The 15,198-nt window shown below is 37.7% G+C and overlaps 1 protein-coding gene across 2 annotated transcripts in view; it reads right to left on the bottom strand.

Moving 5' to 3' along the window:
* Positions 1-15,198, bottom strand: part of LOC144344836 (uncharacterized) — a 59,992-nt gene that overhangs the window by 38,814 nt on the left and 5,980 nt on the right. For both annotated transcript variants that reach the window (XM_085493500.1, XM_085493501.1), the window contains exons 3-6: positions 13,779-13,916; positions 6,786-6,876; positions 2,515-2,592; positions 1,824-1,935 (exon numbers count right to left, since the gene is read on the bottom strand). In XM_085493500.1, the coding sequence (XP_085349626.1) occupies positions 1,824-1,935; positions 2,515-2,592; positions 6,786-6,876; positions 13,779-13,916 (419 nt within the window). The remainder of the gene's footprint in view (positions 1-1,823; positions 1,936-2,514; positions 2,593-6,785; positions 6,877-13,778; positions 13,917-15,198) is intronic.

Here is a 15,198-nt window from a genome sequence, read left to right as displayed (position 1 = left end):
TACAGAACTGGCTTGTGTCAGTACAGAACTGGCCTGTGGCAGTACATAACTAGGTGTGTGGCAGTACAGAACTGGCATGTGTCAGTACATAACTAGACATGCGTCAGTACATAACTAGGTGTGTGGCAGTACAGAACTGGCATGTGTCAGTACAGAACTGGCTTGTGTCAGTACAGAACTGGCGTGTCAGTACATAACTAGACATGTGTCAGTACATAACTAGGTGTGTGGCAGTACAGAACTGTCATTAGTACGAAACTAACATGTGGCAGTACAGAACTGTCATTAGTATGAAACTGACATGCGTCAGTGCAGAACTGGCATGTGTCAGTACAGAACTGTCATGTGGCAGTACATAACTAGACATGTGTCAGTACATAACTAGGTGTGTGGCAGTACAGAACTGTCATTAGTACAGAACTTGACATGTGTCAGTACAGAACTGTCATTAGTATGAAACTGACATGCGTCAGTGCAGAACTGGCATGTGTCAGTACAGAACTGACATGTGGCAGTACATAACTAGACATGTGTCAGTACATAACTAGGTGTGTGGCAGTACAGAACTGTCATTAGTACAGAACTTGACATGTGTCAGTACAGAACTGGCATGTGTCAGTACAGAACTGACTTGTGTCAGTACATAACTAGACATGTGTCAGTATATAACTATGTGTGTGGTAGTACAGAACTGTCATTAGTACAGTACAGAACTGACATGTGTCAGTACAGAACTAGGTGTGTGACAGTACATAACTGTCATTAGTATGAAACTGATGTGTGTCACTACAGAACTGATGTGTTACTAGTGGTACTGGTGTGTGTCAGTACAGAACTAGACATGTGTGAGTACCAAATTGTGCATCTCAGTACAGAATTGTTGGGTGTCAATGTGTGTGGTATGCACTAGTACCGTACTTATCTGGGTAAGAGCCCATGCCTGGACAAATGCCCACCCCCCACTTTTGACACAATAAAGAAGTTGAAAAAAAAGTCAGGAGAGACAACAGTGACACTCAATGTCCGGAACTGTCACCTGGCACAAAAATATATTTAAAAAAAGAAGTTGAGGTCATATCCGAGCACACGCCCAGGGGGTCTTTTTCTACACAAAAAAATAACAAAAAACTATTTTCTATTCGTTGACTTTCTTGAAGTCTGTCGTGATGCTCATAAAAATCTTTAATTATAATTGTTAATTGCGTTAAACAAGGGTGAACGCGAAATAGCTGTGACAGCTTTTTGCCTTCAGGGCAGCACGTTCACCGCTGATTTTTTTCAGAATCATAACAGTCAGCAAGTCTATAAAAATATATATTAAAGCAGAAATGGTAGTTCTCTTTTTGAAATATGTCGTGGCCCTAAAAAGGGCCGGCCGTTTGGTTTGTGCTTCCTTAGAAATGATTCAAGCAAATCATATAAGGAGAGCCGCTAAGCAAGTGTCGCACTCGTTCGGCTTTAGATGATTCCTCACTGTCGATTTTTATTATTTCTGGTTTATTTGTCACATAAGCAATACATTAATTTTGTTTTACTTCTGATGTTGCATATTGTTCATTTATTTCTGTTGCATATTTTCATTTGCCGTTCTATTCCCTGTCGCAGTTCGATCTGCGTGTTGTCAATTTTCGCGAATTTTTGCTTTTTGCCGGGGATCTCCTGGCAAACGCCCACCCCTATTTTTTGGCAATTTTCCATGTTCAGGACCCTGGGCTTATACCCAGATAAATACGGTATATAAGTTTGTTGATCTTGTATCTTCACTCAATGGGGGTTAAACATACATTAAAGAATCATATAATAGTTACCATAGTGATACCTACTTTAAAGCTAGTGTTTTATTTGTATGTAATTTAGCATCAGGTAGCTCATCCATACACCACTGTAATAACTGTTTTTTTCCCACCCACACAGTTCTCTGATAAGCTGCTCTGTCTAGTAAATAAAATAAATACATTAAACGATAAGTAATTGCATAACATAATCCCTGGCGAGTTAGCAAGTTTAAGAAATATATGTCATATACATGTACATACCAAGTTTGAAATAAATCTGTCTATGCTAGACCAAGAATCACAGAAATTAACTTTTTATAAGTCAATATAGCGAAATGAATACATTTGGGATATTTGCTTTTATGAGTAGGCTTCTATATTAATTTAAAAAGCACTTTGCTACTATTAAAATATGAAAAAAATATCACAGTAAATGATGTTGACATAATCACAGTAAATCATTCATTGTGTTCAAGTCATTTATATTTTTATGCAGAAAAACAATATTATGTTTCCAAGAAAACATATTACAAATCGTCTAAAAAGCAATTTTGATCAATTTTCAGGGTTGTTTGTAGAACACTTAGTTCAGTGACTATATATTTTTATTTCAGAATTTTGAACATTACAGTAATCCAACCCTTCTTACTGGATTTTGAGAATTTCTTTTCCCCCTGTTCGTTGTTTTAACATTGATCACAGTGAATTTGACCATGAGAAATTAATGAAACACACTTACCTTGTGAATGTATAGTAAAATGTAAAATTAACGCCCACATCACATCCAATATGCCTTTCAGCTCACCACTGACAATGGCTATAGGAAAAGAAGAACACAAGAATATCAGTCAACATCATGTCAGCCATTATGTCATAGTCTGTATTCAGTCAACATCATGTCAGCCATTATGTCATAGTCTGTATTCAGTCAACATCATGTCAGCCATTATGTCATAGTCTGTATTCAGTCAACATCATGTCAGCCATTATGTCATAGTCTGTATTCAGTCAACATCACGTCAGCCATTATGTCATAGTCTGTATTCAGTCAACATCACGTCAGCCATTATGTCATAGTCTGTATTCAGTCAACATCATGTCAGCCATTATGTCATAGTCTGTATTCAGTCAACATCACGTCAGCCATTATGTCATAGTCTGTATTCAGTCAACATCATGTCAGCCATTATGTCATAGTCTGTATTCAGTCAACATCATGTCAGCCATTATGTCATAGTCTGTATTCAGTCAACATCATGTCAGCCATTATGTCATAGTCTGTATTCAGTCAACATCATGTCAGCCATTATGTCATAGTCTGTATTCAGTCAACATCATGTCAGCCATTATGTCATAGTCTGTATTCAGTCAACATCACGTCAGCCATTATGTCATAGTCTGTATTCAGTCAACATCATGTCAGCCATTATGTCATAGTCTGTATTCAGTCAACATCATGTCAGCCATTATGTCATAGTCTGTATTCAGTCAACATCACGTCAGCCATTATGTCATAGTCTGTATTCAGTCAACATCATGTCAGCCATTATGTCATAGTCTGTATTCAGTTAACATCATGTCAGCCATTATGTCATAGTCTGTATTCAGTCAACATCATGTCAGCCATTATGTCATAGTCTGTATTCAGTCAACATCACGTCAGCCATTATGTCATAGTCTGTATTCAGTCAACATCACGTCAGCCATTATGTCATAGTCTGTATTCAGTCAACATCACGTCAGCCATTATGTCATAGTCTGTATTCAGTCAACATCATGTCAGCCATTATATCATAGTCTGTATTCAGTCAACATCATGTCAGCCATTATATCATAGTCTGTATTCAGTCAACATCACGTAAGTCATTATGTCATAGTCTGTATTCAGTCAACATCACGTCAGCCATTATGTCATAGTCTGTATTCAGTCAACATCATGTCAGCCATTATGTCATAGTCTGTATTCAGTCAACATCATGTCAGCCATTATATCATAGTCTGTATTCAGTCAACATCACGTCAGTCATTATGTCATAGTCTGTATTCAGTCAACATCACGTCAGCCATTATGTCATAGTCTGTATTCAGTCAACATCATGTCAGCCATTATGTCATAGTCTGTATTCAGTCAACATCATGTCAGCCATTATGTCATAGTCTGTATTCAGTCAACATCATGTCAGCTATTATGTCATAGTCTGTATTCAGTCAACATCATGTCAGCCATTATGTCATAGTCTGTATTCAGTCAACATCATGTCAGCCATTATGTCATAGTCTGTATTCAGTCAACATCATGTCAGCTATTATGTCATAGTCTGTATTCAGTCAACATCACGTCAGCCATTATGTCATAGTCTGTATTCAGTCAACATCATGTCAGCCATTATGTCATAGTCTGTATTCAGTCAACATCATGTCAGCCATTATGTCATAGTCTGTATTCAGTCAACATCATGTCAGCCATTATGTCATAGTCTGTATTCAGTCAACATCATGTCAGCTATTATGTCATAGTCTGTATTCAGTCAACATCATGTCAGCCATTATGTCATAGTCTGTATTCAGTCAACATCATGTCAGCTATTATGTCATAGTCTGTATTCAGTCAACATCATGTCAGCCATTATGTCATAGTCTGTATTCAGTCAACATCATGTCAGCCATTATGTCATAGTCTGTATTCAGTCAACATCATGTCAGCCATTATGTCATAGTCTGTATTCAGTCAACATCATGTCAGCTATTATGTCATAGTCTGTATTCAGTCAACATCATGTCAGCCATTATGTCATAGTCTGTATTCAGTCAACATCATGTCAGCCATTATGTCATAGTCTGTATTCAGTCAACATCATGTCAGCCATTATGTCATAGTCTGTATTCAGTCAACATCATGTCAGCCATTATGTCATAGTCTGTATTCAGTCAACATCATGTCAGCCATTATGTCATAGTCTGTATTCAGTCAACATCATGTCAGCCATTATGTCATAGTCTGTATTCAGTCAACATCATGTCAGCCATTATGTCATAGTCTGTATTCAGTCAACATCATGTCAGCCATTATGTCATAGTCTGTATTCAGTCAACATCATGTCAGCCATTATGTCATAGTCTGTATTCAGTCAACATCACGTCAGCCATTATGTCATAGTTTGTATTCAGTCAACATCACGTCAGCCATTATGTCATAGTCTGTATTCAGTCAACATCATGTCAGCCATTATATCATAGTTTGTATTCAGTCAACATCACGTCAGCCATTATGTCATAGTCTGTATTCAGTTAACATGTCAGCCATTATGTCATAGTCTGTATTCAGTCAACATCATGTCAGCCATTATGTCATAGTTTGTATTCAGTCAACATCACGTCAGCCATTATGTCATAGTTTGTATTCAGTCAACATCACGTCAGCCATTATGTCATAGTCTGTATTCAGTCAACATCATGTCAGCCATTATATCATAGTTTGTATTCAGTCAACATCACGTCAGCCATTATGTCATAGTCTGTATTCAGTTTACATCATGTCAGCTATTATGTCATAGTCTGTATTCAGTCAACATCATGTCAGCCATTATGTCATAGTCTGTATTCAGTCAACATCATGTCAGCCATTATGTCATAGTCTGTATTCAGTCAACATCATGTCAGCCATTATGTCATAGTTTGTATTCAGTCAACATCACGTCAGCCATTATGTTATAGTTTGTATTCAGTCAACATCATGTCAGCCATTATGTCATAGTTTGTATTCAGTCAACATCACGTCAGCCATTATGTCATAGTCTGTATTCAGTTAACATCATGTCAGCCATTATGTCATAGTCTGTATTCAGTCAACATCATGTCAGCCATTATGTTATAGTCTGTATTCAGTCAACATCATGTCAGCCATTATGTCATAGTTTGTATTCAGTCAACATCACGTCAGCCATTATGTCATAGTCTGTATTCAGTTAACATCATGTCAGCCATTATGTCATAGTCTGTATTCAGTCAACATCATGTCAGCCATTATGTTATAGTCTGTATTCAGTTAACATCATGTCAGCCATTATGTCATAGTCTGTATTCAGTCAACATCATGTCAGCCATTATGTCATAGTTTGTATTCAGTCAACATCACGTCAGCCATTATGTCATAGTCTGTATTCAGTTAACATCATGTCAGCCATTATGTCATAGTCTGTATTCAGTCAACATCATGTCAGCCATTATGTCATAGTCTGTATTCAGTCAACATCATGTCAGCCATTATGTCATAGTCTGTATTCAGTCAACATCATGTCAGCCATTATATCATAGTCTGTATTCAGTCAACATCATGACAGCCATTATGTCATAGTCTGTATTCAGTCAACATCATGTCAGCCATTATGTCATAGTCTGTATTCAGTCAACATCATGTCAGCCATTATGTCATAGTCTGTATTCAGTCAACATCATGTCAGCCATTATATCATAGTCTGTATTCAGTCAACATCATGTCAGCCATTATGTCATAGTCTGTATTCAGTCAACATCATGTCAGCCATTATGTCATAGTCTGTATTCAGTCAACATCATGTCAGCCATTATCATATACTTCAGATTGCCCAGCCTTGTAACGCTTTGGAAAGTGCGCCCTTATATCAAGACAATAATATTCTGTATTAAGCCTGGCCCAGTGGGGCTTTTATAAATCAGTGCCTCATTTTAAATTGCGTTGTGGGTTTGCGGTTGTGCCATGGTAAATTGTAATTACACCTATAAGGTATATGATAAAACCTTTATGGATACAGCTTTTGCTGCCATACTGTTTAAGTTCCCACCTCAAGCTTCCATCGCACAACCTCTTGCCAAAGAACATTGTGTCATGCATAATCAATTTATGCATCGGATTGAGATTTGGAGTCAGACGAAGTTGAAATTGGATCAAGGTCAGATTAAAAGTGGGTCAGAGTGGTACTGGTTTGAAGTCTGACTGGGAACATGGTTAGAGTTGGTGTATACATATTTTACCTTTTGTAGTTGTTTTGATTTGCACACCCTTTTCTTGTAAAAAATCCAAAACATCTTGAACTGTTTCTTCTGGTGATTGGTCCAAATTCTCCTAAGACACATTACAGTGAATAATATAAAAATTAGTGATAATGTGTGTTGTACAAAGTTATACATTGAGTATAAAATTTCATTTGGAGAAACTGAATACTTTGACCAGAAGAAGGGTCTTAGGGAAGGTTGTGTCCTGGCTCCAATGGAATTTGCAATTTATATAAATGAATTCAAAAAAATCCTGAATGATTCATCACTAGGCATAACAATAAGTAATATACTCATTAATGGGTTATTCTTTGCTGACGATGTGGCCCTTAATGCCCCAAATAAGGAACAGCTACAATCTATGTTAGAGATTGCAAACTATGGAAAAAGTCCATTATTGGGGAAAAGCAACCCTTGGAAATCATGGAAACATTAATAGGATAGATTATGGGTTATCACTATGGAATAATGTAATACGCCCTTCATTAGAATATGCTGGTGAAATAGTAACGTCTAGTTTATCTGATATGGAGAGTTTGGAAAAACTGCAAAGAACAGTTGGAAAATTTATACTGAAAAGTCAGTGAAACACTGCAAATGAAGCTGTTCTTTGGTGATCTTGGGTTGAATACAATATAGATATAATGAGTTTAAAATATTATAGGAGACTGAATGAAATGAAAGAATCTAGGTGGACAAAAGTTATTTTTACCAAATTAAATGAGCTAAACCAAGAAACTGAACAACATAGAGGTTACATATTTTGGAACTGGCTAAATTATACAGATGATATAACAAAATATGTCAAAATAAACAAAAAACAGTTTACAAACTTAACCGATAAAAAACTAAAAACATTGGTTCTGAACCATGATGAATCCAAGTGGGAGAAGATATGAAGTTAAAATCAAGCCTTAATTATTATAGAAAATTCAAAACTAGCTTGAAAATTGAGAAATATCTTCAGTCAATAAATAACTTTAAAGGAGCACAGCTAAAATTCAGAGCAAGATCATGTACTCTTGGGTTAGCATATGAAAAAGAAAATGATTAAATAATAGTGAAGATGACATAATTTATCCATGTTGTGAAAAAGACGAAGAAACTCTTGAACATTTTATTTTGCAATGTCCAAGTTTTAAAAACATAGTTGAACTCTGGTGACCTTGCCCTTTGTTATATAATATAATTCCCTTTATCATAGTTTGTTTCAATATAAATATGCATTGTCATAATTAATTTTGAGTACAAACAAGTTTTGGGGTTGAACCAACAGTGGGGAATCAGTCTACCGAATGTCCTTAAAAGATGTAAATATCTTACAAAAACATTGGTGCTTTATTTGTTTAATTATTTTAAGGGACATAATTTCTAGCTTCATTCAAAGTAATTCAGATATTTTAGTATAAAAACAAATGCCTCATCGCAGAAAAAAAGTGCTGCATTTAGATGTGATTTAGATTCATAAAACATGCAAGATAACAGAAAATCTTAGCCGGCTTTTGTCCAAGTATTTTGTACAGGTGTCTGACAAAAATTAATGATTCACTGAAACAAATATGAACTGTCTCATTGTGTGGCTACTGTATTATATGAAAAGAAAAAAAAACACCCTCTATGAATAGCTATCATGTTGCAAGCTCTGCTTTGTATGCAAGTCAACTTAAATAGTTAGTTGGTGTCCAGTGGAGGGAGAAGTCATCAGTACTGTTGCCTCCTGAGAATCTACATCTTCAAACACTGCAATCTTTGTTTTTGAAGTGCGTTTTTATTAAGCTAGTATTATAAAAACTCTATCATTCTGTTCTAATAGCTGAAACATATTCCTGTGAGTTTTCATTTGTCGAATGAACTGTTTGTCAAATACAGAATACATATATTTTAGAACAATTTTCTTTTCAAAATGTGGATGAAACATTTTGCTTTTCATGTATTTTTTATGTATTATTTTTTGATTTGATAACTTTGAACTAAACAGATTTTCTATTAGCTTCAGATCTTGATCAAAGTTTGGCACCCAGTTCATAGCAGTGCTTATATTATTAATTTCTGACATCTTGTTATCTGTAAAGATTTTATTGGTAGGTTTGCAAATGTGTATCAGACTGTGCAATCTCTCCATGAGTTGGTTTTGAATCCCAGTATAGTATTCCCATGGGATTTGGGGGATACCTTACCAAGGATATTATTACAAGATAAATGATTTGCTTCATTGAACACATACAACAATGCATATTTCCACTGAGATCAGTGACCTTTGATGTGTATCACCAGTGATCAGTCAAGTAGAAACAGTCAAAATATTTTATCAGATTTTCTCAATTTTTGCATGATATTTTCATACAGGACATCTGTTGTTCAAACTCAGGGAATACTTTATACTGATGAATAAGGTGACCAAGTTTGATGAAGTTTGGAATTGAATTAGTAAAGTTATTATGCACACATAAACAATTATTAATGACGATGACGACGACAACGACGATGACGACAATATACCTTTCCCTTCCATCTTTGATAGTACGGGCAAGGTAATAAAAAGGAACAACTTAATGTGTGAAATAAAAGAAATGTTATTGAAATTAAAGAGACAAATTTATCTGATAACTTCCAGCAACTGAATAATGAAGAGTTATTATGCTTCCTACCACTCAAGGTTGTAACAAAGAAATATGTTGCACCATGGACAAACTTATGGAAGAATTTTTAGTTGATGCCATGGACTTTAGAACAACATTTTTACACTAATAAGTAGTTTGTAATGTTATTTTTATTGTACTAATATCAATTTTGTTATATGATAATTTTTTTTATCTATAACAGTATTTCTTGTACTTATTTTAAGAAATGTATCTTTAATTTTGCAGCTCCTGTAAAAGTGAGCCCCTGCTTTAAAAGGGTAGTAAATAAATATAAGATAATATATCATATTTAGTTACTGAGCTAATATCGCACAAACAAGATTTGGGAGAGATGATGAGAAGCAATGGAATATGTAGTAATATACACAGACCGATTATAGAGAGAGAGATGATGAGAGGCAATGGACTATGTAGTAATATACACAGACCGATTACAGAGAGAGAGATGATGAGAGGCAATGGGCTATGTAGTGATAGACACAGACCGATTACAGAGAGAGAGATGATGAGAGGCATTGGACTATCATGTAGTGATAGACACAGACCGATTACAGAGAGAGAGATGATGAGAGGCATTGGACTATGTAGTGATAGACACAGACCGATTATAGAGAGAGAGATGATGAGAGGCAATGGACTATGTAGTGATAGACACAGACCGATTATAGAGAGAGAGATGATGAGAGGCAATGGACTATGTAGTGATAGACACAGACCGATTATAGAGAGAGAGATGATGAGAGGCAATGGACTATGTAGTGATATACACAGACCGATTATAGAGAGAGAGATGATGAGAGGCAATGGACTATGTAGTGATAGACACAGACCGATTATAGAGAGAGAGATGATGAGAGGCAATGGACTATGTAGTGATAGACACAGACCGATTATAGATAGAGAGATGATGAGAGGCAATGAACTATGTAGTGATATACACAGACCGATTATAGAGAGAGATGAGAGGCAATGGACTATGTAGTGATAGACACAGACCGATTATAGAGAGAGAGACGATGAGAGGCAATGGACTATGTAGTGATAGACACAGACCGATTATAGAGAGAGAGAGATGATGAGAGGCAATGGGCTATGTAGTGATAGACACAGAACAATTATAGATAGAGATGATGAGAGGCAATGGACTATGTAGTGATAGACACAGACCGATTATAGAGAGAGAGATGATGAGAGGCAATGGACTATGTAGTGATATACACAGACCGATTATAGAGAGAGAGATGATGAGAGGCAATGGACTATGTAGTGATAGACACAGACCGATTATAGAGAGAGAGATGATGAGAGGCAATGGGCTATGTAGTGATAGACACAGACCAATTATAGAGAGAGAGAGATGATGAGAGGCAATGGACTATGTAGTGATAGACACAGACCGATTATAGAGAGAGAGATGATGAGAGGCAATGGACTATGTAGTGATATACACAGACCGATTATAGAGAGAGAGATGATGAGAGGCAATGGGCTATGTAGTGATAGACACAGACCGATTATAGAGAGAGAGAGATGATGAGAGGCAATGGACTATGTAGTGATAGACACAGACCGATTATAGAGAGAGAGAGATGATGAGAGGCAATGGGCTATGTAGTGATAGACACAGACCAATTATAGATAGAGATGATGAGAGGCAATGGACTATGTAGTGATAGACACAGACCGATTATAGAGAGAGAGATGATGAGAGGCAATGAACTATGTAGTGATAGACACAGACCGATTATAGAGAGAGATGATGAGAGGCAATGGACTATGTAGTGATATACACAGACCGATTATAGAGAGAAAGATGATGAGAGGCAATGGACTATGTAGTGATAGACACAGACCGATTATAGAGAGAGAGATGATGAGAGGCAATGGACTATGTAGTGATAGACACAGACCGATTATAGAGAGAGAGATGATGAGAGGCAATAGACTATGTAGTGATAGACACAGACCGATTATAGGGAGAGAGATGATGAGAGGCAATGGACTATGTAGGGATATACACAGACCGATTATAGAGAGAGAGAGATGATGAGAGGCAATGGACTATGTAGTGATAGACACAGACCGATTATAGAGAGAGAGATGATGAGAGGCAATGGACTATGTAGTGATAGACACAGACCGATTATAGAGAGAGAGATGATGAGAGGCATTGGACTATGTAGTGATAGACACAGACCGATTATAGAGAGAGAGAGAGATGATGAGAGGCAATGGATTATGTAGTGATAGACACAGACCAATTATAGAGAGAGAGATGATGAGAGGCATTGGGCTATGTAGTGATAGACACAGACCGATTAGAGAGAGAGAGAGATGATGAGAGGCAATGGACTATGTAGTGATAGACACAGACCGATTATAGAGAGAGAGATGATGAGAGGCAATGGACTATGTAGTGATAGACACAGACCGATTATAGAGAGAGATGATGAGAGGCAATGGGCTATGTAGTGATAGACACAGACCGATTATAGAGAGAGAGAGATGATGAGAGGCAATGGACTATGTAGTGATAAACACAGACCGATTATAGAGAGAGAGATGATGAGAGGCAATGGACTATGTAGTGATAGACACAGACCGATTATAGAGAGAGAGAGATGATGAGAGGCAATGGGCTATGTAGTGATAGACACAGACCGATTATAGAGAGAGAGAGATGATGAGAGGCAATGGACTATGTAGTGATAGACACAGACCGATTATAGAGAGAGAGATGATGAGAGGCAATGGACTATGTAGTGATATACACAGACCGATTATAGAGAGAGAGATGATGAGAGGCAATGGACTATGTAGTGATAGACACAGATCGATTACAGAGAGAGAGATGATGAGAGGCATTGGACTATGTAGTGATAGACACAGACCGATTATAGAGAGAGAGATAATGAGAGGCAATGGACTATGTAGTGATAGACACAGACCGATTATAGAGAGAGAGATGATGAGAGGCAATTGACTATGTAGTGATAGACACAGACCGATTATAAAGAGAGAGAGATGATGAGAGGCAATGGACTATGTAGTGATAGACACAGACCGATTATAGAGAGAGAGATGATGAGAGGCAATTAACTATGTAGTGATAGACACAGACCGATTATAGAGAGAGAGATGATGAGAGGCAATGGGCTATGTAGTGATAGACACAGACCGATTATAGAGAGAGAGATGATGAGAGGCAATTGACTATGTAGTGATAGACACAGACCGATTATAGAGAGAGAGATGATGAGAGGCAATGGACTATGTAGTGATAGAGACAGATCGATTATAGAGAGAGAGAGATGATGAGAGGCAATGGACTATGTAGTGATAGACACAGACCGATTATAGAGAGAGAGATGATGAGAGGCAATGGACTATGTAGTGATAGACACAGACCGATTATAGAGAGAGATATGATGAGAGGCAATGGACTATGTAGTGATATACACAGACCGATTATAGAGAGAGATGATGAGAAGCAATGGACTATGTAGTGATATACACAGACCGATTATAGAGAGAGATGAGAGAAAATGGACTATGTAGTGATAGACACAGATCGATTACAGAGAGAGAGATGATGAGAGGCATTGGACTATGTAGTGATAGACACAGACCGATTATAGAGAGAGAGATAATGAGAGGCAATGGACTATGTAGTGATAGACACAGACCGATTATAGAGAGAGAGATGATGAGAGGCAATTGACTATGTAGTGATAGACACAGACCGATTATAAAGAGAGAGAGATGATGAGAGGCAATGGACTATGTAGTGATAGACACAGACCGATTATAGAGAGAGAGATGATGAGAGGCAATTAACTATGTAGTGATAGACACAGACCGATTATAGAGAGAGAGATGATGAGAGGCAATGGGCTATGTAGTGATAGACACAGACCGATTATAGAGAGAGAGATGATGAGAGGCAATTGACTATGTAGTGATAGACACAGACCGATTATAGAGAGAGAGATGATGAGAGGCAATGGACTATGTAGTGATAGAGACAGATCGATTATAGAGAGAGAGAGATGATGAGAGGCAATGGACTATGTAGTGATAGACACAGACCGATTATAGAGAGAGAGATGATGAGAGGCAATGGACTATGTAGTGATAGACACAGACCGATTATAGAGAGAGATGATGAGAGGCATTGGACTATGTGATAGACACAAGCCGATTATTAACATAATGTTTAGATATGAATGAAGGGGATAACTCAACAAGCTGAATAGGTTTGCTTATACAATAACAAAAATGTGCCCATGTGATTGTTGTTGTCATGGTGATATGGGATTATTGAGTATACCTGTATCTTATGTCTCAGTGAACTGCCAGTCAACAGATCAATAAGTTGACAAAACACCTGACCATCTCGTAACTGATGAAATCCGTCTATTAAATCCTCATCTTCATAAAGTATACTATTGGCCCAACCAAGATACATCTGAAAATAAAATTGCAACCTTCTTTATACAGTCAAATTGTGTGTCATGTGTGCTTGATTACTTCTCAAGATTATAATACATGTAATAATAATAATTTTATTGACATTATTCATTTTGAGTAGAACACAGTCAAATCTATAACTATTAAATAACAATACAGACAAAAAAACATACTACTGCGTAAAACAGTTTAACAAAAGGGCTTCGAAAAATCAGGGAATTGATAATTACTGTATCACATTACCATACTTTCTTTTATAAAAATGTCAAGCAGTATTAATGTGGAAGTGTTGCCCATAATGTATTTAAATTTTGAATCTTCATCCATCAAATGGAAATTATTTCTAATTGAGTCAAACAATTTTCTCCTAATTGTAATATGTTGTGGGCATTTCATAAGATAATGGAACTCATCCTCAATTGAATTTGTGTTGCAGATCCTTTATATGCCTGCCTTTCTCAATCATTAAGGGATAGTTTGCATATTCTTTGCAAACCAGTAGGAGGTAGGGATCAGTAGGGATCCAGTAGGGGGTAGGGATACAGTAGGGGTAGGGATCAGTAAGGATCCAGTAGGGGGTAGGGATCAGTAGGGGTATGGATCAGTAAGGATCCAGTAGGGGTAGGGATCAGTAGGAATCCAGTAGGGGGTAGGGATCCAGTAGGGGGTAGGGATCAGTAAGGATCCAGTAGGGGCAGGGATCCAGTGGGGGGTAGGGATCTGTAGGGATCTAGTAGGGGTAAGGATCCAGTAGGGGTAGGGATCCAGTAGGGGAAGGAATCCAGTAGGGGGTAGGGATCAGTAAGGATCCAGTAGGGGGTAGGGATCCAGTAGGGGGTAGGGATCTGTAGGGATCCAGTAGGGGGTAGGTATCCAGTAGGGGGTAGGGATCCAGTAGGGGAAGGGGTCCAGTAGGGGGTAGGGATCAGTAAGGATCCAGTAGGGGTAGGGATCCAGTAGGGGGTAGGGATCTGTAGGGATCCAGTAGGGGGTAGGGATCCAGTAGAGGGTACGGATCAGTAAGGATCCAGTAGGGGGTAGGGATCAGTAAGGATCCAGTAGGGGGTAGGGATCAGTAAGGATCCAGTAGGGGGTAGGGATCAGTAATGACCAGTAGGGGTAGGAATCCAGTAGGGGGGTAGGGATCTGTAGGGATCCAGTAGGGGCTAGGGATCCAGTAGGGGGTAAGGATCCAGTATGGGGTAGGGATCCAGTAGGGGTAGGGATCCATTAGGGGGTAAGGATCCAGTAGGGGGTAGGGATCCAGTAGGGATCCAGTA

This window comes from Saccoglossus kowalevskii, chromosome 19, assembly GCF_978046115.1.
Source record: "Saccoglossus kowalevskii chromosome 19, keSacKowa6.1, whole genome shotgun sequence".
Taxonomy (NCBI): domain Eukaryota; kingdom Metazoa; phylum Hemichordata; class Enteropneusta; family Harrimaniidae; genus Saccoglossus; species Saccoglossus kowalevskii.
The sequence above is the reverse complement of the archived record's forward strand: the minus strand, read 5'-3'. Positions and strand labels throughout refer to the sequence as shown.